This window comes from Pristiophorus japonicus, chromosome 3, assembly GCF_044704955.1.
Source record: "Pristiophorus japonicus isolate sPriJap1 chromosome 3, sPriJap1.hap1, whole genome shotgun sequence".
NCBI lineage: Eukaryota > Metazoa > Chordata > Chondrichthyes > Pristiophoridae > Pristiophorus > Pristiophorus japonicus.
This window is the reverse complement of record NC_091979.1, coordinates 34,171,635-34,197,542: the sequence shown is the minus strand read 5'-3', so window position 1 is coordinate 34,197,542 and position 25,908 is coordinate 34,171,635. Positions and strand designations below refer to the sequence as shown.

The window sequence follows — 25,908 nt, the reverse complement described above, 5'->3', positions numbered from 1 at the left end:
CTATGTTGCTATGTTTCTCCCATGTTGGGCTTGTTACATACTGACAAAAAAAGTTCTCTAGAATGCATTTTAGAAATTCTGCACCCTTTATATACCCTTCATACTATATGTGTCCCACTCAATATTAGGATAGTTGAAAACCCCTACCTGTCCTGCCCTATGGTTTTTGGACTTGACAGAAATTTGCCTACATAATTGCTCTTTTATCTCCCTCCCACTGTTTGGGGGTCTATAATACATGCCAAGCAGTGTGATCACCCCTTTTTTATTTTTTAGTTTGACCCATATAGAAACATAGAAAATACGTGCAGGAGTAGGCCATTCGGCCCTTCGAACCTGCACCACCATTCAATAAGATCAGGGCTGATCATTCCCTCAGTACCCCTTTCCTGCTTTCTCTCCATACCTCTTAATCTCTTTAGCCATAATGGCCATATCTAACTCCCTCTTGAATATATCCAATGAACTGGCATCAACAACTCTCTGCAGCAGGGAATTCCAAATGATATGGCCTCATTTGATGATTCCTCTAACATATCATCCCTCCTCACAGCTGTAACAGTTTCTTTAATCAATACCACAACCCCCTCCCCTCCCCCCTTTTTACTCCCACTCTCTGTCCTCTGTAAAACTCCTGTAACCAGGAATATTGAGCTGCCAAACCTCCCCCTATTTCAGCCATGTTTCTGTAATGGCTACAATGTCATACTCCCAATTGTTTACCTGTGCTCTCAGCTCATCTGCCTTGTTCGTTATACTCCTTGCATTAAAGTATATACCATTTAGCACAGAAAGACCTCCTTGATTACTACTTACTAACCCTTGTTTCCTCTGCCTTACAGATTCACTTTCTACCTTCTTGCTTTTCAATTTCAGCTTTACTTCCTTCCCTGTTGAATTGGTTCTCAGGTTCCCATCCCCCTGCCAAGCTAGTTTAAACTCTCCCCAACAAGATTAGCAAAACTCCCCGCAAGGATATTGATCCCAGTGCTGTTGAGACATGAGTGTGAGGCTTTCAGCAGTGTTAAGTATGTGAGGGTGAGGTGAAGCTATGAATGTTAGGTATGAGGCGTGATTTGTAGAAATTGTTGGTAGCTGAGTGATGGTATGCAGTGCATTGACCAGTTTGTGAGGCTAGTGATCCATGGCTACCAGCTCTCACGACCTTTGCATGTCTGTCTAGAGCGCCTCCTGGCCCCCTGTGCAAATGGAACCTCTCTCCTCCTCTCCATTTCCTGTACAAACGCCCGCAGTGCTGCGCCTGAGAATCTTGGAGCCCTTTCTCTGGCATGTTGTGTCATTGCTGAATGTTTCCCAGTTGAAGCTGCCTTGTGGAATGACCTCCAGCACGTGGTCTCACCAAACTGCACCTCCTCTTTAAGAAGTGCAGGCTGGCTTTAAGAATTGCAGGCTAGTTTTAATTGGCACTAACCTTGCAAAAAATTCGGAGCCCCTGCTGAGCGTGGAGCCGTTCAGCAGCCTGCTTACCGTAGGGCGGTAAACCACAATCATTTAGACTAGCAGGCAGCACCAAGTTTGTGTCCTGCCTGCAGGACTTTGAACAGGCATAGGTTAATCACGCATCATGTTCCCTGTGCCCATTTTCGATGTGATGTTGAATAGTTAAACCTACTGTTTTATGTTATATTTTATCCTAAGCACCACCTACTACCAGTAACATTGAATTTCACACAGCAACTTAAGTTTATCATCAATGTAAAAAGTTCATGTCACATTAATGCTTCGTTAAATATTACATTGTACGAACAAATGCTACCACAAGCTTCAATTAGCAATAACATGAATATTTATTGCTGCTGAAATGAAGATGGTGCCTGATGATGTGATATGTTGCTTTCTAATATTTTCATATCAAAAACTTCATTTGGAGTTTCTGAAATATAAAGTAATGTATTGCATTTATATTACAGATATCTTTTAGTGCTAATTATAATTTCACACACATTGGAAAGGAAGACATAATGCCCAAAGGTAGCTTCAGGCATTTTGCTTTACAAAATCTCTCTGCATTCATTAGGTCCCAGTCCATTTGAACAGTAAGGGCCATGTCTGAGGAAATACATTTAAAATGTCCTATCTTATGAAGGAAATTGGATGCATGTTCTCTAAAGTGCTATGCACTATAATTTATTTAAATTACTTTGTGCCCTATCATTCTTCAGCATCATTTCAAAAAAAATATATATGGACACATGTTGTAAATTTGCAGGCATGATATTGTTACAGTCAGGATTCCCACTGTCCCCACACAATCTATTGAAACTTAAAAGTCTGCATGACATATTTAGTTTGACAAATACTTTGACCTTACTTACAGTTAACAAAATTCCTCTGGATAAACTATGCTGAAAGTTTAAAACCTGTGACATAAATCATGTGTATAATGTACAATGGCTGTGTGATTACAGCTGAACATGTGATTATGGTCCCTGCTTCTCGCATGTAACGTCACATAATTTATGGCAGCCTTGGGCTGGATTTTTGGCATTTCTGTTTTCGGGGTGAAAATTGCGGCGGGTCAGGAATGTTATCGGCCAGGAATGGTCTGCGCTTTGGGAAGGCAGTTTCGGCTTCTGAGAACCTTAAAAAACCCCACATAAACATTCTCAAAACATTGCCCTCACCACCACAGTACAAATCGCTAAAAAAAAAATGAAAAGATCAAACACTCACACTTGCCTTCGGAGTACTTTACCATCCTCTGCATTGCCGGCTATGCTGGACCGCACTGATTTCCCAGGCGGTCATCACGGGCGGTCATCACGGGTGCACGGATCGGGGAAAAGTCAAAACTACTGCCGGTGTCGCAACCAGAGGCGTTGCACACCCGGCACAGCTCTTCCCAGCAGCGCTGCTCAGTGCCGCCACAAAAATGGGAGCGGAGGATCGCGAGGGGGCACAGGAGACTTTTTACACCGCTCCGGGGCCAAATGCGGAGCGCAAAGGACCGGAAAATCCAGCTCCATGGCCTTTCTCTAAGTCAGCCAGCAAAGAGAAATCCTGATGTCACTTCTGGTATAAATCACATGAGCCTCGAAGTTATGCTGTCCAAAATAAACATAATAAACACTTGTATGGACATACTTTTCTATTTTAATGGAAGCATAAGGACACGACTGCTGCTAATGAACCGGAAGTCGTTGCACATGCGCAGTTCCAGCGTTTTTATAAAAGACGGTGAAGTTGAGCTTGCATCTGCTTCGATGATAGGCAAGATCTTTAAAAAAAACAACAGAGAAACATTAAACTTGAGATAAAGTTGAGCCATGGTTGCTAATGGGAAAATGATGTGGGTTTTTAATTTTTTTTGCATTTCTTTATAATAAAACTATTTCCCACAGGGGAGAAAAACGCTATGAGATACCTTTAAATAACAAGGATGTTTATCGAGCCAATCCAATGGGAATGTTTCAATATTCATTTCTCTGTATTTCTTACCTGTATTTATTCTCCAATCGGAGTCTCTGCAGAACTGCAAACCTTAACTGTAAAGATGGAGAATATTACTAATAATGAATGGATTTTGATCATCAAAAGCAAATAAAAGTTGGTGTTTACACAGACCTCCTTCTGTTGTAAATGTTAGTTTTTTAATTTGGACCTTCCAGTTTGTTGGCAAGCATCACTCCGTTATACTCAATGGGTTAAAAACAGAAAATGCTCATCAGGTCCGGCAGCATCTGTGGAGAGAGACGAACAGAGTTAAGGTTTCAGGTCGATGCCCCTTTGTCAGAACATCAGGCCATCGGCCTGAAACGGAATGGAAAATATCTGTTTCTCCCTCTCCACAGATGCTGCCGGACCTATCTGAGTATTTCCAGCTTTTTCTGTTTTTATTTCAGATTTCCAGCCTCCGCAATATTTTGATTTTGTATTGAAATAAATGGGTTAATGCCTCTGTTAAAATAGTAATGTCATGCAAGTGTTAAATATGCTCACACATTGCTGCCATGCAGTACAATTTCTAGGCTATGTTCCAATAGCATTTCTGGTCTAATCATTATAGTACACACTCAGGTGCTGACTGTAACCCCCTGGCTCGCAGAATGGCAATGAAAATAGAAAACAGTTCAACAGAGACAAAAAAGTCAGCAATCTCTATCGTGTAAATGTTGCGAGTTTGCATTTCCAGTAAATCTGGCAAGAGGCCAGTGGATGAACAAATGTAAAATCTAATGATCCATTGACTAAACTGTCAGTATCTCCAATATGCACTCCTGCTTTTGCAAAGCTTTGTGTTCTGAGTTTCAAGTCCTCAGATCCACTCTGCCCAGATAAGTCTCTATTATATCAAATATGACAAAATGTTCCAAGGCAGTTACGGATTTCAGGATTGCGATGATGGGGGTGAAATGTATCTCGGGCCATTTTACAACCCAACTGATTTTTTCTTCCATTTAACTCAATGGAAAATATCATCAGGCAAGTTGCAGAGCTATCTGCCCACTCGCTATCACCCGCTTTGCAATAGCACCCAAATTAATTCTACCCCCATTGTTACTAAAGTGCTCAAGTTTATGCTGCCATGGGAGCCGAAAATCAAGTAGGCCAGAAAGCTGGTGCACCAATGAGTTTCCTACCGGCTTTTACTGCTGGATCCATGATTGATTTTCAGGACTTTGAAATTTTTTCAAAAGTCCCACCGGAAGTCGGTCATAGTGGGAGTGGGACATCATCAGGAAGGCAGGCTGAGGGGCTGAAGTTCAGTCGGGACCGGGACTCCGCCGCTGTCAGTCAGCAGTGGAGTGGTGGTGACGTCACAGCACGTGTGCGTCACCACGCTCTCTCCCCTCCATTAAAGGGGAGAGAATTGAAAATGTTTTAAACTTTGGCCACTGGGCCACCAGGGAGGGTTTCGGCCGGGCCAGCAGCCTGGCACCCAATAGGTGGGGTGCCAGGCTACCCGTTGGTGGCCCGGCTGAACGCATGGGCACTATCTTGCCGGCCGATCAGGAAATCGGCCCACAAAAATAAATACATGGCGGCCACGGCAGTGGGCCCTCCCCTTGAAGGGCCGCCGCGCTGTCGGGCCGCACACACTCGGGATAGGGTGCACCGACAGAAAAAGCGGGTTACTGATTTTCTTTTTGCTGAGTTTCGGGCGGTTTATTATGCAGGTGAGGGAGAGCGGCAGTGCACATTCTGATGACGCGCTTGCGGCAGTCATCAGCATTGCGGCAGAATCGGGGGTCCAGGCAGAAAATTCCCCGACCTGAATTTGGGTTAGGGCGGGCTTTTGATGACAAAGCAGCGGCCGATGTATTCCGCCGCATGGCCGCTGCAAACGGAGAGTAACGAGTCTTTCAGAGACCCTGAATTTCTGCCCCACGGTCTTTAATCATAGAATCAGAGAAATTTACAGTGCAGAAGGAAACCATTCGGCCCATCATGTCTGTGCCAGCCGACAAAGAGCTATCCTGTCTAATCCCACTTTCCAGCCCTTGGTTCGTAGCCCTGTAGGTTACGGTACTTCAAATGTCAATCACATATTATGTCCTAGCTTTGTGTTATTTATAAGTTGAAGATTTCATTATAACAGCTACTTTAGTCCCTCATCCTGTAATAATCACCTTGTTCGTACATCTGATATGTTGTCAGATAGAGTGGCATTAAGTTATAATATATTTGACCTTGCAGAGTATGATTTTTTTGTGTTTTTTTGCATTGCTTTCAGAGATTTCTGCCTTATTTGAGCCTGGAACATCACTGATGTACACATTACAGGAATCCTCTACCATTGTCAAGAATTTAAGTGACCTTTCATCTGCTATCTCCTTGGATATCACTCTTTTAAGAGAGAATATTGCATTCAGATTTCGAACTACGCACACACCGTGTATACTCCTTTATATCAGTTCTCTTAATGAAGAATATATGGCTGTGACTCTGTCCAAAAATGGTAAGTTTGACACACATATAATGAATAGTTAGAAATAATATATTAGCCTATTGCAAAAGCTTATATACCTCTATGCTGCTAAGAACAAGATATTACAAAACAAAGTTTCGAGTCTGATATTTTATTAAACTCACAAATACTATAAAGTTGAATGATAAATTAATATTTCTAGATGGCTTAACTCAAGATTTTCAAAGCCATCGTGCCAATGGTTTAGTGTGTAAATGTACCCCGAATTCAAGATCCTTCGGTTAATCCCTCCTCCCTCTTAAGCTAGCTATTCTCAACGAGGCTGCCGTTGGAGCACTGTATTCAAACGAGATCCCAGCACTGCCTCCACTGCGCCAGTGCAGCCTTCGTTCGCTTGAGGAAAAGAGTGTTTGAAGAACAGGCCCTCCAAACTGCCACCAAACTCATGGTCTAAAGGGCTGTAGTAATACCTGCCCTCCTGTATGGCTCACAGACATGGACCATGTACAGTAGACACCTCAAGTTGCTGGAGAAATATCACCAAAGATGTCTCCGCAAGATCCGACAAATCCTCTGGGAGGACAGGCCCAGCAACATCAGCGTCCTCACTCAGGCTAACATCCCCAGCTTTGAAGCACTGACCACACACGATCAGCTCCGCTGGGCAGGCCACATAGTCAGCATTGCCAGACACGAGACTCCCAAAGCAAGTGCTTTACTCGGAGCTCCTTCATGGCAAATGAGCCAAAGGTGGGCAGCGGAAACACTACAAGGACACCCTCAAAGCCTCCCTGATAAAGTGCAACATCCCCACTGACACCTGGGAGTCTCTGGCCCAAGACCGCCCTAAGTGGAGGCAGTCTATCCGAGAGGGCGCTGAGCACCTCGAGTCTCAAAGCCGAGAGCATGCAGAAATCAAGCGCAGGCAGCGGAAAGAGCATACGGCAAACCAGTCCGACCCACCCCTTCCCTCAACGACTATCTATCCCACCTGTGACAGAGTCTGTGGCTCTCGTATTGGACTGTTCAGCCACCAAAGAACTCACTTCAGGAGTGGAAGCAAGTCTTCCTCGATTCCGAGGGACTGCCTATGATGATGATGTATTAGACTTGGTGCCCTCAAGTGAGTAGACAAATGAAAAAAAGAAAGAATTGCATTTATATAGCGCCTTTCACGACCACTGAACATCTCGAGGCGCTTTGCAGTCAATGAAGTACTTTTTGAGCGCAGTAATGTGGGAAACGTGGCAGCCAACTGGCGCACAGCAGACTCCCACAAACAGCAATGTGATAATGACCAGATAATCTGTTTGCAGAATAACAGTAAGTCATCTCTACAAGCTAACTGTGAGTTTGCCTTTCCAGTTAATTTGGGCAAGCGCTCAATGGATGGAAACTCGAAAGGTCCATTGACTACTGGGCCAGGATTTCACAATAATTAAGTTAAATTTCACTCCTTCTTTGTCAATAAAAGCCACATTATTGCCTTTTTATTTTTTTTAACTAATTTTCACTCATAGTTCTTCCTCGCTTTTCTCAATTCCCTTTTAGTGGGTCGAGGGAAAAACTTTACTTTTTCCAAGTGGTCCAGAAAGTTTTGTCCTATAAGCAACTCATACGCTGCTGGGATTTTCATAAATATTAAAAAAAAGGTTTTAAATAAATTTATTAGAAATTAGCTTCCATATTTTACTTTAGTTTTGCTTGTACTGAATTTCCATCCAGGGATGAGAGATTACAGTTACGTGGATAGACTGGAGAAGCTGGGGTTGTTCTCCCTTGAGCAGAGAAGGCCAAGAGGAGATTTGATAGAGGTGTTCAAAATCCTGAAGGGTTTAGATAAAGAGAAACTGTTTTCAATGGCTGAGGGTCAATAGCGAGAGGGCCCGGCTTTAAGGTGATTGGCAAAAAAAAACAGAGGAAAATCTTTTTCACGCAACGCGTGGTTAGGATTTGTAATGCACTGCCTGAAAGGGTGGTAGAGGCAAACTCAATAGTAGCCTTCAAAAAGGAATTGGATAAATTATCGAATCATAGAAATTTACAGCATGAAAGGAGGCCTTTCAGTCCATCGTGCCCATGCTGGCCGACAAATCAGCCATGATCTTGTTCAATGGCAGAGCAGGCTCGAGGGGCTAATTCTTATGTTCTTATGTTCAAAGAGCTATCCAGCCTCATCTCATTTTCCAACTCTTGGTCCATAAGAAATAGGAGCAGGATTAGGCCATCTGGCCCATCAAGCCTGCTCTGTCATTCAATAAGATCATGGCTGATCTGATCATGGACTCAGCTCCACTTCCCTGCCCGTTCCCCATAACCCTTTATTCTGTAGCCCTGTATGTTACGGCACTTCAAGTGCATTTCCTTGAAGGAGAAAAAAATTGCAGGGATGTGGGGAAAGAGCGGGGGAGTGAGACTAACTTTTTTGCTCTTCGAAAGAGCAGTGCAGACTTGATGGGCTGAATGGCCTCCTGCTGTGCTGTACTATTCTATGATTCTGAGAATTTTTTTTTAAAAAGCAGCAGATGTTTATCCCGAGGCCACTGGAGAATAATATCTCTGTAAACATCGTGATCCGTTGCTCACTACTTCACCCCATGTAACTCAATCTTCTGCATCTTGGACGACTGCATCTCTCCATACAGCTGAAGGTCTCCTTCACTTACTTTCCTGTTGGAATCTGTACGTAAAGTCACATACAGAGCTTGTTATCCAATGCTCCGGTAACGTGACTAAACCAAGTCAATGGGCTGTAAATTGCGGCCTCTCCGGGTGTGTACGATGTGCACCGAGAACCGGCGTTTGCAAACTGTCACAAGATTAATGGGCCTGAAATTCCGATTGAGGTCTTCCCGCGGGCAAACTAGTGAAATAGGGAAAAAAGATGAGCACTTACCTGTTGCTGCTGCGCCTGTTCAAACTTCCAAGCCTGAGGCCTCTGGTCAATGCGCGTCGCAGCGTGTGCACGTGGGGACATGGGGACGTGCGCAGGTCAGGAGCTAGAGACAGCAGCCAATCAGGTTAGTATATTTTCTCATTCATAGTATTAGGAGTTCCATAAGTCCGGAACTCCTATTACTATGAATGAGAACACCCCCCCCCACCCCCCAAACACCCAAAACACAATAAAAAATAGAAAATAAACTACGTAGTTAGCATTCATTTAAATTAAAGTTCTTTTAAAAAAGTCGGGAAAATATATTTTTTTTATAAGTTTTTTTAATTAAGCCTTAAAATAAACTTACCGTAGGGGGAGGGTTTTAAAAAATAAAATGTGTTTTTATAACTTGATTTTAAAATGTTTCTGTGTATTTTTAAACACTTGCGCCTGTAAAAGGAGGCTATACGCCTGCTTTTTCAGGCGCAAGATTTTAAAGGACATTTGCAGGGCAAGATATTTGTAAATATCGGAAATCTTTCCCTGCAAATGTCCTCGCTCCCGATATGCGCGTGATCTGTCAAGCCAGAAATTGTCAGGTCAGAAAAGCCGGTTTTCATGCGCATGTGCATTGCGCGCTGAAACCCAGCTTTTCCAATGCCTTCCCAGGTCCGTAGAAAGTTCGTACGACCCGGACATTGGAATTTCAGGGCCAATGTCTTTTGACAGAATGCACATTTCCCCAGGAGAAGGACATTGGTGTGCAGAGATTCAGGCTATTTGCCCAACTCCTGTCCAGCGAATGTCCTGCAAACTCTTACGCTTGATAAAAGAGTTTTAAAAGATAGAAAAATTAAATGTAATCACTAATTTTTATATTAAAAACCTTGTCCATTTAGTTAAGTTTATTTTTACCCCTATTAAAACATATTTGTCCTGAAATTGAGGTCGGAGGCTGCCCTCGTCCAAATGCCTCTGACCCCCGAAAAATCTACGAAATTACCTGGTTATTTCGGAGGAATGTAAGATCCTGGTCGGAGGCCGAGATTCGCTGTGCAGCACATGGGGAGATGCCTTTCAGGTAAGTAAGTCCAACCTGGAGTCACGTGGGCCTGGACAACCAATCGCGATGCAGTATTTTCATTGATAAAAATGGGAACTCCGTTTGGTCACGTTTCCATTACTATCACTGAGAAAACCCCCTAAAACCCCAAAACACTGCGTAATAAATAATTAAACACCTTGCATATTTAAAATTCATTGAAATTAAATGTAATTAAATGTTTTAGAAAAAATATATATTTTTTGGAATTTTTAAAATATATTTTAGTAGCTTTAAAAAAAAAACTTACCTTAATGGACAGAGTTTTTACTATAAAATTGTGTATTTAAATTTAATTTTTATGTGTTTTAAAACTCTTACGCTGGTGAAAGTAAACTATGCGCCTGCTTTTACCAGACATAAAAGTTTGCAGGACATTCGCTGGGCATGAGTTGGGCAGATAGCCCAATCTCTCCCACGTGAATGTCCTTCTCCCGGGGATGTGGAGGATCTGTCAGGAGATATCTTTGACAGATCGGAAAAGCCAGTTTTCGGCGCATGCGTATTGCGCCCCGAAAACAGGCTTTCGCGAGGCCTCGCCGGGTCCATGCGCACTTTGTCCCGACCCGGCCAGGCCAGAATTTTATGACCAGTGGAAAAAAAAATTCCAAAACATACATTTTTGTCTAAAATTCTTAGTTAAATTCAATTTTGATTAATTTTAAATATATGAGGTGTTTTTTTTATTTATTGTGTTGTGTTTCTGTGTTTTTTAGGGTAATCTCATTGATAGTAATGGGAGCTACGGAGCCCCCATTATTATCAATGAGAATATTCCACGTTCATTGGTGGTCCAGGCCCACATGATCCCAGGTTGTGCTTACATTCCTGGGATGCGTGGGCCTCTATGCTGGGCTATGAATGGAGGCCTCGGTCCACAAGTATACATTCCTCCCTGACCACCAGGTACTATCGTTAAAAAAATTTGGTTGGAGGTGTCCGACCGCAGAAAGCCTCCGACCGCAATTTCTGTGCCAATATCATTGGCTTAATTGTTTGCGATGCTGAAGTTAGCTGTGCTATTCCCTTGACAACTTTTTCCTGACCCTCTGCCATTTCATTCCAACTTCCCAACTGCTTCATCACATCAAATATTTTGTCTTTGTTTCTCCACTCAAGTAAGTTTTCAAGTCCCAGTGCCCTACAGTAATTTGACAAGAACTACTACATTCCAGAACTTTATTTTGATTGACAGTGAGACTTGTATGCTTGACTGAACACAATTTACATTGTACTGCCAATTTCAGTGCCATTGTAAATTTGATCACAACAACAACAACAACAACTCACATTTATATAGCGCCTTTAACGTAGTTAAAACAACATAAGGCGCTTGACAGGCATTGAACACTAACTGAATCAGTCCTGGCTCAAGAAATCACTATTGTGCTTTTATTTTTTGCATCTTTTGGTGGCAAAAAAAGAAGGCAGATTATTATCTGAATGTTGATAGATTAATAAAAGGGAAGGTGCAACAAGACCTGGCGGTCATGGTACATCAGTCATTGAAAGTAGGCATGCAGGTACAGCAGGCAGTAGAGAAAGCAAATGGCATGTTGGCCTTCATAGCAAGAGGATTTGAGTATAGGAGCAGGGAGGTCTTGCTGCAGTTGTACAGGGCCTTGGTGAGACCACACCTTGAGTATTGTGTGCAGTTTTAGTCTCCTAATCTGAGGAAGGACATTCTTGCTATTGAGGGAGTGCAGCGAAGGTTCACCAGACTGATTCCCGGGATTGCAGGACTGACATATAAAGAAAGACTGGATTGATTAGGCTTATATTCACTGGAATTTAGAAGAATGAGGGGGGATCTCATAGAAGCATATAAAATTCTGATGGGATTGGACAAGTTAGATGCAGGAAGAATGTTCCCGATGTTGGGAAGTCCACAACCAGGGGTCACAGTCTAAGGATAAGGGATAAGCCATTGAGGACCGAGATGAGGAGAAACTTTTTCAGCCAGAGAATTGTGAACCTGTGGAATTCTCTACCACAGAAAGTTGTTGAGTCCAGTTTGTTAGACATATTCAAAAGGGAGTTAGATGTGGCCCTTATGGCTAAAGGCATCAGCGGGTATGAAGAGAAGGCAGGAGTGGGGTACTGAAGTTGCATGATCAGCCATGATCATATGGAATGGTAGTGCAGGCTCGAAGGGCTGAATGGCCTACTCCTACATCTATTTTCTATGTTTCTATGTTTCTATCACAAAGTGGGCATTGGGAAATGTCAATACAAGAAGTGAATTCGGCATTTCTGTTGCAGTGTAAACTGAACCATAAACATTTGCGTAAAGCAGAATGAAAATTTGGATAAAACTCCCATCAAGCACAAGAAAATGCTTAGTTGTTGAAATGCATTTAACATTTGCCAGAATTTGCGGTCAGCAACGAAGCAAAGGCGTTCGCCACTGGCCCCGAATTAAGTTTCCTCACAAAGATCTCTGTGGCGAGACGTTCAGGTTGTCCGATGTCCAGTTGAGATCAGTGTAAGTTAATGGGGACTCCCTAACGCGTCAACAAGCTGTCTAAGCACCCAATCACAATGCAGAATTCTCACAGACCAGCAACCAGGAAGTAAATAAGCTCCTTTTATGCTAACTTTAAAAACATTTCATGGAGAGTAAAACCAAGATTGGCATTCCCAACTGGTGAACATGGTAAAACTTGAAATAAAGATGAACACATTTAAAAAAAAGAAATGAAGGCCGGCGAAATTACCCTTTTTATAACCTCATTAGCACCTCCATGGGGCACTAATGGGGTGCACGAGGTTATCGCTTGGCAGAAGGGATCGATAGCGCCTCCGGAGAAATTGCCCTGGAGGTTTGGGGGGTGCTGTGCTAGTAGCACTGGGCCCTGTGATTTGCACCCGGGGCTGGCACACGCACAATGATGACATCATCGCCGTGCGCTGTGACCCCTTTGTGCCCTGCGGGCGAAATTGCCCGCGTGAGCAAGATTTGCGTGGGGCGATGCCACCAACAGCTTTGCCATAGGAGTAATGGCAATTTTACAGTGGCAATAATCAGGATGTGACTTGGAGCTAAGTAAGTTGCTGTGGTGAACATTTGACATGCATCCAAAAGGAATAATCCCAAATTATCACCAAAAATAGGTTGGATTTGGCTGCGCTAAGTATTCTTATTTGGCCTCTGCCTTGCATCTGAGACAGAAAGGGAACACTTTTTGAATAGGTGGCACTTTGGGAAAATGAACTATTTTACATGTACAATAACAAATGAAGAAGTTGAATGTATTGCTCATCATCATGTGTCATTTTCTTATTCTTTGAATTAATTTTTAGTCCAGATATTCCATTTTCTTTCTCTTTCCCTTTGAGGGAATTGATTTATATCTTTGGATTTCCTGCATTATCTGATTCCTAGATAACTCTTGTGCATTTGGTACCGGTTACACAGTGTATAACTCCAAATCAAAATAAAGGAAAATTAAGTATCTGTTCTGAGTTTTCTTCTCACCATCTTTTGCTAGATTGCCATATCCCTTGGAGTAAACCGGAATCATTATTTAGACCTGGTAATAATGAACAGCCTTAAGTTGCATATTTTTTCTTCGCTATGCTGTCAATGGTAGTGTGCCCCGCCCCTTCACAGGAAGGGGGCCAGACCGCTCAAAGGGGATGGGTTAGCACAAAAGCAAAACACTGCGGAAATCTGAAGTAAAAACAGCAAATGCTGGAAATACTCAGCAAGTCAGGTGGCATCTTTGGACAGAGAAACAGAGTTAACATTTCAGGTCGATGACATTTCACCGACATTTCAGAATCAGATTCATTATCCTGTTTTTTTTATTTAGATAGCAGCAGTAAGAGGAGATTAAGCTTAAACATGGTCTGTCGCATTCCCTGTAACCCTAATTATTATAAAGAGGGATTTCTGTACACTATTCTTTGGTTGACTCATGTTTACACTGTAAACTATATTTCCAGGTAATTACAGGCTAGCTAGCTTTATGTTCCGAGTGAACAAATGCTGGAGGACATTCCATGGGATAAATATTTGAAGAGCACAGATATCATAGGGAACAATCGACATGGTTTTAGCGTAGATAGGTCATGCTCACAAATCTACTGGAATTCTTTGAGGAGGTAATTATACTAGTTCAGGAATATAATTCAGTCGATACCGTTTACTTAGATCTTCAACAAAGTCTCTCATGCAAGACTAGTGGGTAAGATTCATGGACTAGATGATGTATTGCGGATATGGATTGAGAAGTCATTTAGCAATAGAAAACAGAAGGTGGTGACCAATGCAGAATGCTCTGGCTAGGACAAAAGCAACCAGTTTTGTATTGTGGGCATTATTTCCAGGACCCCTGCCATTCGCAGTATTTATGAATGTGGTTAAACATGGGGGTAGACTTTTACTATCGGGCAACGGGCTGGTCTTCTTCTTTTGTACGGCAGTAGCAAAACAAATCAAATGTCAATATCTAAGTCGGATATCCAGGCCAAAGCTTCTGGTGCAACAGCGTGGATATCTTGTAGGCTGCCTGTAAATTTCCTCTGAGGGCAGTGCTCAATGATGTGCTCCAGGGTCTGATTAGGAGCTCCACAGTCGCATGATGGGGATGTTTTAATCTTCCATCTATGGAGAAGGTAGCAGCATCCAACATGACCAATTCTGAGGGGTTGATAAGAACATAAGAAATAGGAGCAGGAGTAGGTCATATGGTCCCTCGAGCCTACGCCACCATTCAATAAAATCATGGCTAATCATCAACCTCAACTCTACTTTCCCCACTTGATCTCCATATCCCTTGATTCCCCTAGACTCCAAAAATGTATCTGTCTCAGCCTTGAATATATTCAGAGACTCAGCATCTACAGCCCTCTAGTACAGAGAATTCCAAAGTTTCATAACCCTCTGAGTGAAGAAATTCCTCCTCATCGCTGTCTTAAATCGCCTACCCCTTATTCTGAGACTGTGCCCCTTAGTTCTAGACACTCCAGCCAAGAGAAGCAACCAAGGCCACAGCTAGAGTACTGCATACAGTTTTGGTCTCCGTATTTAAGGAAGGATATACTTGCATTGGCGGCTGTTCACAGAAGGTTCACTAGGTTGATTCCAGAGATGAGGATGAGTAGGTTGGGCCTGCTCATTGGAGTTCAGAAGAATGAGAGGTGATCGTATTGAAACCTATAAGATAATGAGCCCAGGACGGGAGTGGTCCACCTCTAGTCTTTCTGGCCCCACAATAATCATTTGAGATATATCGATGTGGTCCTCTTCTGCCCAAGTTAACATCTAAAAAGAAAGACTTGCATTTATATAGCATCTTGCATGATAACCCAAAGCAGTTTACAGCTTATTAAGTACTTTTAAAGTGTAGACATATTTGTAATGTAGAAAATGCTGCAGCCAACTTGCACACAGAAAGCTCCCACAAACAGCAATGTGATAATGACTAGATAGTGTTTTTTTTTAGTGATGTTGATCAAGAGTTAAATATTATGCAGGATACTGGGGATAATTCCCCTGCTCTTCTCCAAAATAGTGCTACAGATCTTTTACATCCACCTGAGAAAGCAGACAGGACCTCGATTTAATGTCTCATCTGAAAGATGGTACAGCCAGTAGCGCTGCACTCCCTCACCACTGCACTGGAGTGTTAACCAAGATTTTTGTACTCAGGCATAGGACTTGAACTCATAACCTTCTAACGCAAAGGCAAGTGTGTTACCAATTGAGCCACAGCTGACACTTAATCTACCCACAGTGTTTATAGTGCTATGACTATTTTCTGTTGACACTACGTGAATTTGGTGAACAATGAGCAGAAGGGAGGATAATTATCTTTAGAGAGATTTGGATTAAATATATAGATGGACTAAGATATGGTAAATTAATTTTAATATGGATAAATGTTGGGTAAAGCATCTCGAAATGAGTAATAATAAATATGCATAGAGCGTGAAAGCATATCCTCTGACTGAGAGTGAAAACAAAAACGATTTGGGAGTGATTGTACCCTGAAAGCATCTGGTCAGTGTGAACCAGCTGTCAATAAGGCAAGTCACATACTGATGCATATCTGGATCAGTTATACTGATCAGTTGTTATAATCTGGACTGCGCACTGCCTGAAAGCAACAACAACAGCAACTTGTATTTTTATTGCGCCTTTAACGTAGTAAAACATCCCAAGGTGCTTCATAGCAGTGATACAAATCAACAAAAAAAAATAGTCATCAGCCAGATAAGAAATTATGGCAGGTGACCAAAAGTGTCAAAGAAGTAGGTTTTAAGGAGCGTCTTGAAGGAGGAAAGAGAGGCAGAGGTTTGGGGAGGGAGTTTCAGAGCTTTGGGCCTTGGTAGCTAAAGGCATGACCACCAATGATTGAGCAGTTATAATCAGGGATGCTCAAGAGGGCAGAATTTGAGGAGCGCAGATATCATGGGGGGCAGATTTAATAGTAACTTTCAAAAGGGAATTGAATATATACGTGAATGGGAATACATTTGCAGGGCTGTGCGGAAAGAGCAGGGGAGTGGGGAGAATTGGACAGCTCTTTCAGAGAGCTGACGCGGACAGGATAGGCCGAATAGTCTCCTTCTGTGCTGTGCGATTCTATGGCAGCGATAGTCCAGGGGTGCTGGGAAGGGTGCTGCCGGAATAAGCTGAAATCGGCAAGGTCACTTTTGTTTCTTTCCATTTCCCGCCCAGCAGCCAGCCAAATGGACAGCCTGGCTGGCTGGCAGGTGTGAGGGAACACCAGCAACCAAGGACCCTGGGGAGAAGAGTCCTTGGCAACCGACAGGTCAACGAGGCCCACGATCGGGAGGGGAGGAGGGGCACGTGCTCGGTGGGTGATGGCGATCGCCTTCCCCGTATTTAACTATTTAACCCATCCCCCCCGTCCCTCTCCTGCCCATCGTGGTGGGTGGGGGGTTAATAGCGAGGCCTTAAGTCATGAAGAAATGTTGAATTAACTGAGCTTATTTTTTGCTCGACTAAAGAAGACCGAGGAGGAAACACGTTACAAATTCGTAGCTAGTAAAGCAAGAAACTTCCGCTTCCTGTGTAATTTGCTCAAGATATCCTGAGTGAAGGATTTCAGAAAGGCTAACTTTAACCATCTATATTTTTCCATTTTATCCTACACATAATTTATGCATTCACCATTCTGCCTTGGCTTCACTTAAAAAAAAAATACACGAAAGCAAATGTATATAATCTCCAACAAATACCTATTGAGATGTAATTCCCAGCAGAAGAGCTTCTAACAAGCCAAACATCTGGCTTGTATTCCCAGATATTCCAGGGTGAATTTTCTGGGCCGACCGCAGTCCTGGGAAGCAGATGTTAGACTCTGCACCTGCTGCAGTGATTGTGTGCTGATCCCGCTGGAACCATCGGGCTCGGACTCATTATAATTCCCCCAGTGTACTCCGAATATAAACACCATCTGCCTTTGGAAGCTCGCTGTTTGTGGGGTAGGATTCCCTCCGCTGCACCTCAAAGGGGAGCTGCATTTTTTTTTGTTGTGGTTGCAAGCATTAAAAGTCGGAAGGCCTCCTAGTAAGACTGCTCCTGGGCATGGCCAAGGTGGCCATCAACTGATCCAGGGAGCGGGCGCTCGAGGGGGTCGTTCAGCCCGACTGCCAGTCTCACTTCCGCGGTTACATCTGAGCCAGGGTGTCCCTGGAGGTGGAGCACGCGGTGTCCACCGGGTACGCCTGCGGCCTTCTGCGAGAAGTGGGCGCCGGAGGGACTGGAGTGCATCATCACCCCCTGGCAACCAAATTTTAATTTGATTTAAGTTTACTATCTAAAGTTCAATTTGTTTAAGTCTGTCGGTTTTAGTGTCCCCCCTTTAATCAGGGGGCACTGGTATTAAAGTTTGCAACAAAATAGTTGCAAGCATTAAAAAATCATTTCAGATCTTTAGAGCGGTGGTGCATGCAGTGTCATGTGCACTAAATTTACAAATGCTTCAGTGGATGTTTTGCCGAAGCCAAGTTCAGGAGACACTTTCACCTGAATCAGATGGTCATGAGTTTAAGACCCACCCCACTCCAGAGACTTGAGCTTGTAATCTAGGTTGACACTTAATGCTGTACAGAGGGTGGATGCACTGTCGGTAGTGCAGTCTTTTGGATGATATTAAACCAAAGCCCTATCTGCTCTGACAGACATGCATAAAATAGCCTATGTCATTATTGAAGATGAACTGGGGAGATTTCCTGATGGCCTGGCCAACAATTATCCCTCAAGCAGCTCCATCAAAACAGACTGGCTGGTCTTTTATAACGTGTCTATCTGTGGAAACTTGCTATACTTAAATTGTCCGCTGTGTTTCCACTACATTACACTGTCAATACGCTTTGGGACACTCTAAGCATGTAACAGGTGCTATACAAATGTAAGTTCGCTGGGGTCGAAATTGCCTCTTTTTGCAAAATTGTGCAGGAAGCAGCAGAGGCGCATTGCGGGTAGCAGACCCGGGCCGCCGTGCAACTGATGAGGATATCATTGCCTTGCGCAGCAACCCCTTAGCAGCGCGCATCGACCCCGTTTCACCCCAGGGTGGATATTGCCTCGCGGGTCGCGAACCGGGCCGACGTCCGCTCGCGTGGCGGAAGTTAAAGGGGAGATGGCGAGCGCCCCGCGCCGCCACCTTAACATTTTGCCCAACTTACGGGTCGGCCTGACTACTTCCTCTGTTGCGTGCTCCGGCTCGCCGTTGTGCGGTCCATTTTGGGTGCCAGGCTGCGGCCTCGATGCAGATGATACCAAGATCTGTGCGAGTGCGAGAACGGTACAAGATGCTCATCAGCTTCAGGCAGATCTTAATGTGTTGGGCGACTGGGCTCAAGACTGGAAAATGATGTATAATGTAGATAAGTGCACTGTTATGCATGTAGGCAGGGCAAATGCCCAACATTCGTACACTCTCCAGGGAAAGACATTAAAGATGGTGGTGTAAGGCGTGGTCCCGGGGTCAGGTTCACCTCTGACCTACCTGAGCAGTTCAAATCGCTCCCACTCTCTTGGGTTCTAGATTCTGGATTTATTTAGGGGATGTGATAAAATGCAAAAGACCACTGGTTTGGCGCAAAAGAACTTTGATTTTATTAAGGATAAGAAAATACAATGTCACACTTATAATTACACTAATAAAGAACAGTACATCACACATTCAAAGGGGGACAGTGAAACTTACACCTCCCACCTCCTAAATACCTAATACTAGCTAGGTTAGACTCCAGGGCAGACAGGGACTATGCTTATCAATCCTTTCTGGTCAGTTAGCGATAGTTCGCGGTTTTGGGGTTCGTTGGATTCGGTAGGTTCTGCTTGTCGAACCCCGAACGTCGGAGAGGACTTCTTACTGCGCAATCTTCAGTTGGGTTGAGTCCGCTGATGCAGTAGGGTGTGTTTTGGATTTGTGGGGTAAGTACCTGTTTTTTTTCTTTAGAAATAGGTTTCAAAGTCCTTTTAGGTAACGTTTTCACCTGTTGGTAGTCAGGCCTAGATTGTAAAGTGGAAACTTTCGATTCTTCGGTTTCTTCCTTGTGAAGTTTTAATTCAAGATCAATCGCGGTGGTTTTAGTGGTACCACATTGGCTGTGGTCGGTTGCTGCCGTGATGGTGATGTTCTTCCTTCCTTTTCGATTTCAGGACGGCGAGGCTGGAGAAGTTAGTTTACAACTGTCACGTTGGTTTCTCTCCCTTCTTGAAGGCATAGGCGTAGTATGGCACTAGCACTAGCATAAGCAGTGTCTCTTGATGCAGTAGCGAAGCATCCCCTTTGTTAAAACAGGGGCCAGTTATACTGTAGGAGCTGTCCTAATTTTAACGCTAAATCAGTCCAGAATTCTTTGTTTAATTTTGGCGGACCGGAGAATTCTTTGTCATATTTTGGCAGGCTCGTTCAAAGTTAATATAACTTGGGTGGGCTGATCTTCTAAATCTGTTTATTGATGGAAATATTAGCTTGGTAATCGCAATGTTCTTTTGTGCTTGGTTTTTGCATGCACGCTAGAGTGGGCCTTTTGTTTTTATGCATAGGCTGAAATTGGCTTTCCAGGTTCAGGTTGATGGCTGTCCATCTCTAAGTTAATTGTTGCAATGTTAATGTCTCTTGTGGAGAAGGGTTTTCCACTATCCATTATCCAGACAATTTATTTTAGTCTCAATGCCCCAGGCAGTTTCAATAATCAAACTGGCTTCTTTGAGGGATAGTTCCTTAGCACTGCCCACGCAGTTTCAATCTGCTTTGTAAAATCCCAAATTCGATTAAAGTTCATAGTTTCTTCCATGAGCATTTTAGGACTTCAAACTTTCTGGTAGATAGTTCCAAATTGAATTTCCTTTCCAGCGAGTCCAAACAGTGGGGGGGTTTCCCACGAATTTTGCCCTTCTCTTACAGTGGAGATAGAAAGATATTTGGGCATTCTAGTGCATACATCCTTAAAGGTACACGAGCAATGCCATGCAGCGATAGCTAGAGAAACTAGGCTGTTGGGGAGTATAAGATGAGGCAGACTGTTTTGTCCTTGTACATGACCTTGGTCAGGCCGCATTTAGAATACTGTGTCCAGTTTTGGTCTCCTCACATGGTGGGTGATATTGAGGCGCTGGAAAGGGTGCAGAAGAGGACCACTAGACTAATTCCAAGTCTAAAGCATCTTAGTTATCAAGATAGGTTAAAAGAGTTGGGATTCTATACCTTAGAGCAGTGTATAGTTAGGGGAATCTGATTGAGGTTTTTAAAGTAATGAAGGGAATAGATGATGCTCCAGTTGACCGTTTATTTCAATTAAATAAGTTAGGCAGGATCAGGGTGCACAAATTTAAGTTGTATAAGGCTAGATCTAGGTTAAATGTCAGGAGGTGGTTCTTTTCCCAGAGAATAGTTGACCTCTGGAACAAGCTGCCCTCTCATGTGGTGGATGCAGACTCACTGAATTCCTTCAAGGAAAAGCTGGATTTGTTTCTGGCTGCAGCGGAGATTACTTCTTATAGAAATAGGTACTGCAGGGAATTTAATGGCCAGAGTGATCCCCTGGACTAGTTACAATCGCCTAGATGGGTCGGAGAGGAATTTCCCAGATTTTTTTTTTCCCAAATTGGCCTGGGTTTTTTTTTCTGTTTTTTTGCCTCTCCCAGATTTCGGGTAGGGTGGAGTGTACATGTTGTGATAGACAAGGTATCGCAATTGTGTGGGATAGGCTCGATGGACAGGATGGTTTACCTGTCCGTCATTGTTCGTATCTTCGTGTTATACCCATGCGCTACTGATGTCTGCGACCGTCTGTGGAGTTATCATGAGCCATGGCACCTGCGGGTAGCACGGTCACTTGGGAGCTGAACTTCTATTTTTGTTTCAGTCTGAAATACTGGAGGCATTTTGGAATCTCTTAAGATAAACAGATCACAAACTGCTGCTTGAACCCAAGAATTGACCCGAATTATTCTACCCTGATGGTCACAGTTGAGTTGGACATTGATTTAAAGGTACCCCCTTGCGGTTCATGAATACGCTCAAATTGTGGGCAGAGGAGCACAGGTGTCATCAGTCATGCCCTGAACTCTGAGGAACCTTGTCATTCGGAACAAATGCAGAGCTTTCTCACGCTGGTGCTAGCTGTCCATGGGCAATGTGAGGAACTGGTTCACTGTTGCAAACTGTGCACCAGTTATATGCTTCATACATCAGTGCAGAGCTGACTGATGTCTGCTGTGACATGGTGGAAAGAATCGAAGTCATAAAAGTTGAAGGCGGTGGTGACCTTGACAGCCACTGGCATGGCTGTGGGGATTGGATGGCTGTCAAATTTCAACACGTGGAACATACGCTCTTGTGAATCGCAGACGAGGCAGACACAGTTCCTCAAACAAATACAGTACAGTTAGGTCCTTCGCTGTTGAAATGTGTGGGCTCAATTTTCCCCAAAGCCGTTTCTTGGTGTACTCGAAGAGTTACGCACGTTTTTTGGGGGGGTCCAATTAAGTTAAAAAAAAAATCATCCAACTTTCCTCATTTGAATTGTTGATTTTGGCACCGCGAAGCCTGTCCTTTAGCTTTGGGGGTCGAGCCTAAGATCCGTGCCAAAAAGATCGGGTTGCCAGGGTAACGAGGGGCACACTGCAGGCTGAGGCTGGAAAGTGAAGCTTACAAGACATTCTGGCCAGCTCACAGCAACCTGCACAAACACCTTACACATTGCAGCAGCTTACCAACATGAAATTATTAGAGTTTATGCCAAAATTCTATTCTCTCACCCCCCCCACCCTGCCAGTGCCGGGTGCCGCTCCTAAACCTGGCCGAAAGGCCACCCCCTCTCCCCCCCACTCCCCTCTCTCCTTTCCCCTTTCCCCCCTCTCTCCTCCCCTCCCCCCTTCTCCTCTCCCCCCCCCCCCCCCCCCGGCCCCCACCCCCTCGCTCCTCTCCCTTCCTCTCTCCCTCTCCACTGCTGCTGTCTGGGCCGTGGAACTGGATCTCCTGTGCTGATTCTCTTACCTGCGCCGATTTTGTTAACTACCCAGAAGGTTTTTCCAGCACAGTCCACATACGCCGTACTAAGAAAAATTGGCGTAAATCGGAGCTGGCCAAACTTGCTTAAATAGCCAGAATTGGCGCGGGTGGCAGGTTACACCCACAATGAGGTAAAAAAATCGTAACCTAAAACAATCCTCCCTAAGTGAATTACGCTAGCGCAGAAACTTTGGGGAAACTTGGAGATTTTGATTTACTCCAAAAAAAGTGGTGCACGCCAACAAAACGGCGCAAATAATTGAGGAAAATTGAGCCCTTTGTGTTGAACGGTAATGGCTGATGCAATAATTATGCTTCTGGTACAGCGTTAACCACCTAACATCGAACTTTTACTCTTCCTCCGCTTCTTTCTCTATGTAACATAAATAGAGATTAAAATTGCCCCACACTGCCATCAAGGCTGTGCGTGCAGCCAGCGCACAGTGCTTCACATAATTTCTTCTGTTCCTCGATATCAAAATGCTCATCCTTGTTTACAAATCCCTCCATAGCCTCGCCCCTCCATAGCTCTGTATTCTCCTTCAGCCTAACATCCCCCCTGAGATATCTGCACTCCTCAAATTCTGCCTTCTCGAGCATCCCTGATTATAACTGCTCAACCACTGGTGGACGTGCCTTCAGCTGCTTAGGCCCTAAACTCTGGAACTCCCTGCTTACACCTCTCCGCCTCTCTAAACTCCTTTAAGACGCTCCTTAAAACCTACTTGAGGGAGTGCAGCGAAGGTTCACCAGACTGATTCCCGGGTTGCCTGGTCTGACATATGAGGAGAGACTGGATCAACTGGGCCTTTATACACTGGAGTTTAGGAGGATGAGAGGGGATCTTATAGAAACATACAAGATTCTGACTGGACTGGACAGGTTAGATGCGGGAAGAATGTTCCCGATGTTGGGGAAGTCCAGAACCAGGGGACACAGTCTTTGGATAAGGGGTAGGCCATTTAGGACTGAGATGAGGAGAAACTTCTTCACTCAGAGAGTTGTTAACCTGTGGATTTCCCTGCTGCAAAGTGTTATTGATGCCAGTTCATTGGATATATTCAAGACGGAGTTAGATATGGCCCGTACGGCCAAAGGTATCAAGGGGTATGGAGAGAAAGCAGGAAAGGGGTACTGAGGGAATGATCAACCATGATCTTAGTGAATGGTGGGGCGGGCTCGAAGGACCGAATGGCTTACTCCTGCACCTATTTTCTATGTTTCTATGTTTCTATGTTACCTCTCTGACCAAGCTTTTGGTCATCTGCCGTAATTTCTTCTTATGTGGCTCAGTGTCAATTTTTTTTTTTGCCTTATAACACGCTTGTGAAGTACCTTGGGATGCTTCACTACATTAAAGGTGCTATATTAATACAAGTTGTTGTTGTTATTGCAATTGGAAAACCTTTATTTACCAATTTAACTGGCACCAAATGAAGATGATAGTTCCAAAACACATGGCACAAGCAGCAAGAAAATAAAGCAGGCCAAAATTTAACAGCAGAATTAAAAAAACATCAAAGAAGGGATTTTCCTCTTTGCTGCAATGGCAATGGATCTTTGGTGGGTGGCAACACCACTCGCCTCATGCCTCAGAGCCCTGCCTGACCAATTTCCCGGGTCAGGGGCTCATTACCACAAATTGGGCCATCGCTGGGGTTTCAGCTACTGGCTGAAGATGCAAATGCTTCCTCTTGACTTATGAATTTGTTGCTTTGACTCTTGAGATCCATCATTCTGCGATCGACTGCACTTGACAAAGTGACCCTTTAAGAAGTAACGCCCCTTGCAACCGATAATAACAGTAAACACTAGAATCATACCAGCTGAGGCAAAAATGGTGGGAAATATATTGGCAGAGCGGCTCCAGACCAATGTTGTGTGCGACCTACTTCTTTCAACGCACGGTCCCTTTAAATTTCTGCACATGCACGGTATTTCCGATGTAGAAGCCGGTGAGTGGCCTGTGCGGGCCTTGCGGATTACTGTGCAGCTACACACATGCACAGCTTAGAGGGAACACTGCTCCCCACCCGGTTTTCTACCCTGGCCCATCCAGGTTTACTGGCAGAACTAAAGACCCTCGTTCTTATACCACAATCTTTAAAATACTAGATCCATAAATGACATTTCACCTTTAAAGCTTCACTCCTCTCAGAACAAAACCTAGTGCCCAATGCCTGTCTTTTTTTTTAGCACATTCCCAGCATGAAAGAAGATAATTTGGGTGTGCCTTGATTATCATTACCTTCAATGTAATTGTAATATTCAAATGAGGGCCTGTTTTTGGCAGAGCTTCATACCCCAAGTTCTGCTTGAATGGGTGTGAAGAGGTTGAGGGAGGGAATTCCAGAGCTGAGGGCCTAGGCAGTCAAAATGTACTTCCCAGCATTTTATTTGAGAGCAGCTGAAGGTCCCTTAAATTAGCTCTGGATATAGAAATATAGAAACATAGAAAATAGGTGCAGGAGTAGGCCATTCGGCCCTTCGAGCCTGCACCACCATTCAATAAGATCATGGTTGATCATTCACCTCAGTACCCCTTTCCTGCTTTCTCTCCATATCCCTTGATCCCTTTAGCCGTAAGGGCCATATCCAACTCCCTCTTGAATATATCTAACGAACTGGCATCAACAACTCTCTGCGGGAGAGAATTCCACAGGTTAACAACTCTCTGAGTGAAGTAGTTTCTCCTCACCTCGGTCCTAAATGGATTACTCCTTATCCTTAGACTGTGTCCCCTGGTTCTGGACTTTCCCAAAGTCGGGACCATTCTTCCCACATCTAACCTGTCCAGTCCCGTCAGAATTTTATATGTTTCTATGAGATCTCCTCTCATTCTTCTAAACTCCAGTGAAACAGGCCCAGTCTATCCAGTCTCTCCTCATATGTCAGTCCTGCCATCCCGGGAATCAGTCTGGTGAACCTTTGCTGCACTCCCTCAATAGCAAGAACGTCCTTCCTCAGATTAGGGGACCAAAACTGAACACAATATTCCAGGTGATGCCCTTCCGACTAGTTCCGCCCATGATTTGTGGGAAGGTTACAGAACTATCCACGTTGTTTGAACTGAAAATGGCATTTAGATCCTGAAGAAGGTACAAGGTCCTGCTTAGCGTATAGTTTTCATATCGGTGTCAGCTAGTTTCAGGCAGGCACACAGGACACCTAAAACGAAACCCGCTTCAAAATGGCACGAGCGAGAGGGGGGGGCGGGAGATTTCAGGTTGTTATTTTCAGGATCTTTAAGTCCCAATTTATGGTGTAAACGGGGTTGAAAATCATCCCTGCTTAACAGACATCAGAGAAATCACATTCAAACCATGTCCGAAAAAGATTATCCATTTGCAACATTGCATTATCACCTCACTAAAACACACCATGTCTGGTATAGCATCTACAACATGCAGCAAAACATCAGCAAGTATTCCTCCCCTCACCCTACCCCTCCACAAAATCTGTCAAAGAAGTATAATAGCCACCAACATAAACACATCTTCCCAAAACCCCAACAGCTGATCAGCAACCCTGA

At 44.0% G+C, this 25,908-nt stretch overlaps 1 protein-coding gene across 1 annotated transcript in view; it reads left to right on the top strand.

Annotated features, from left to right (window-relative positions):
* LOC139253730 (contactin-associated protein-like 5) overlaps positions 1-25,908 on the top strand; it is a 1,639,232-nt gene that overhangs the window by 1,361,671 nt on the left and 251,653 nt on the right. The window contains exon 19 of the mRNA XM_070873523.1: positions 5,696-5,920. Coding sequence (XP_070729624.1) covers positions 5,696-5,920 — 225 coding nt within the window. The remainder of the gene's footprint in view (positions 1-5,695; positions 5,921-25,908) is intronic.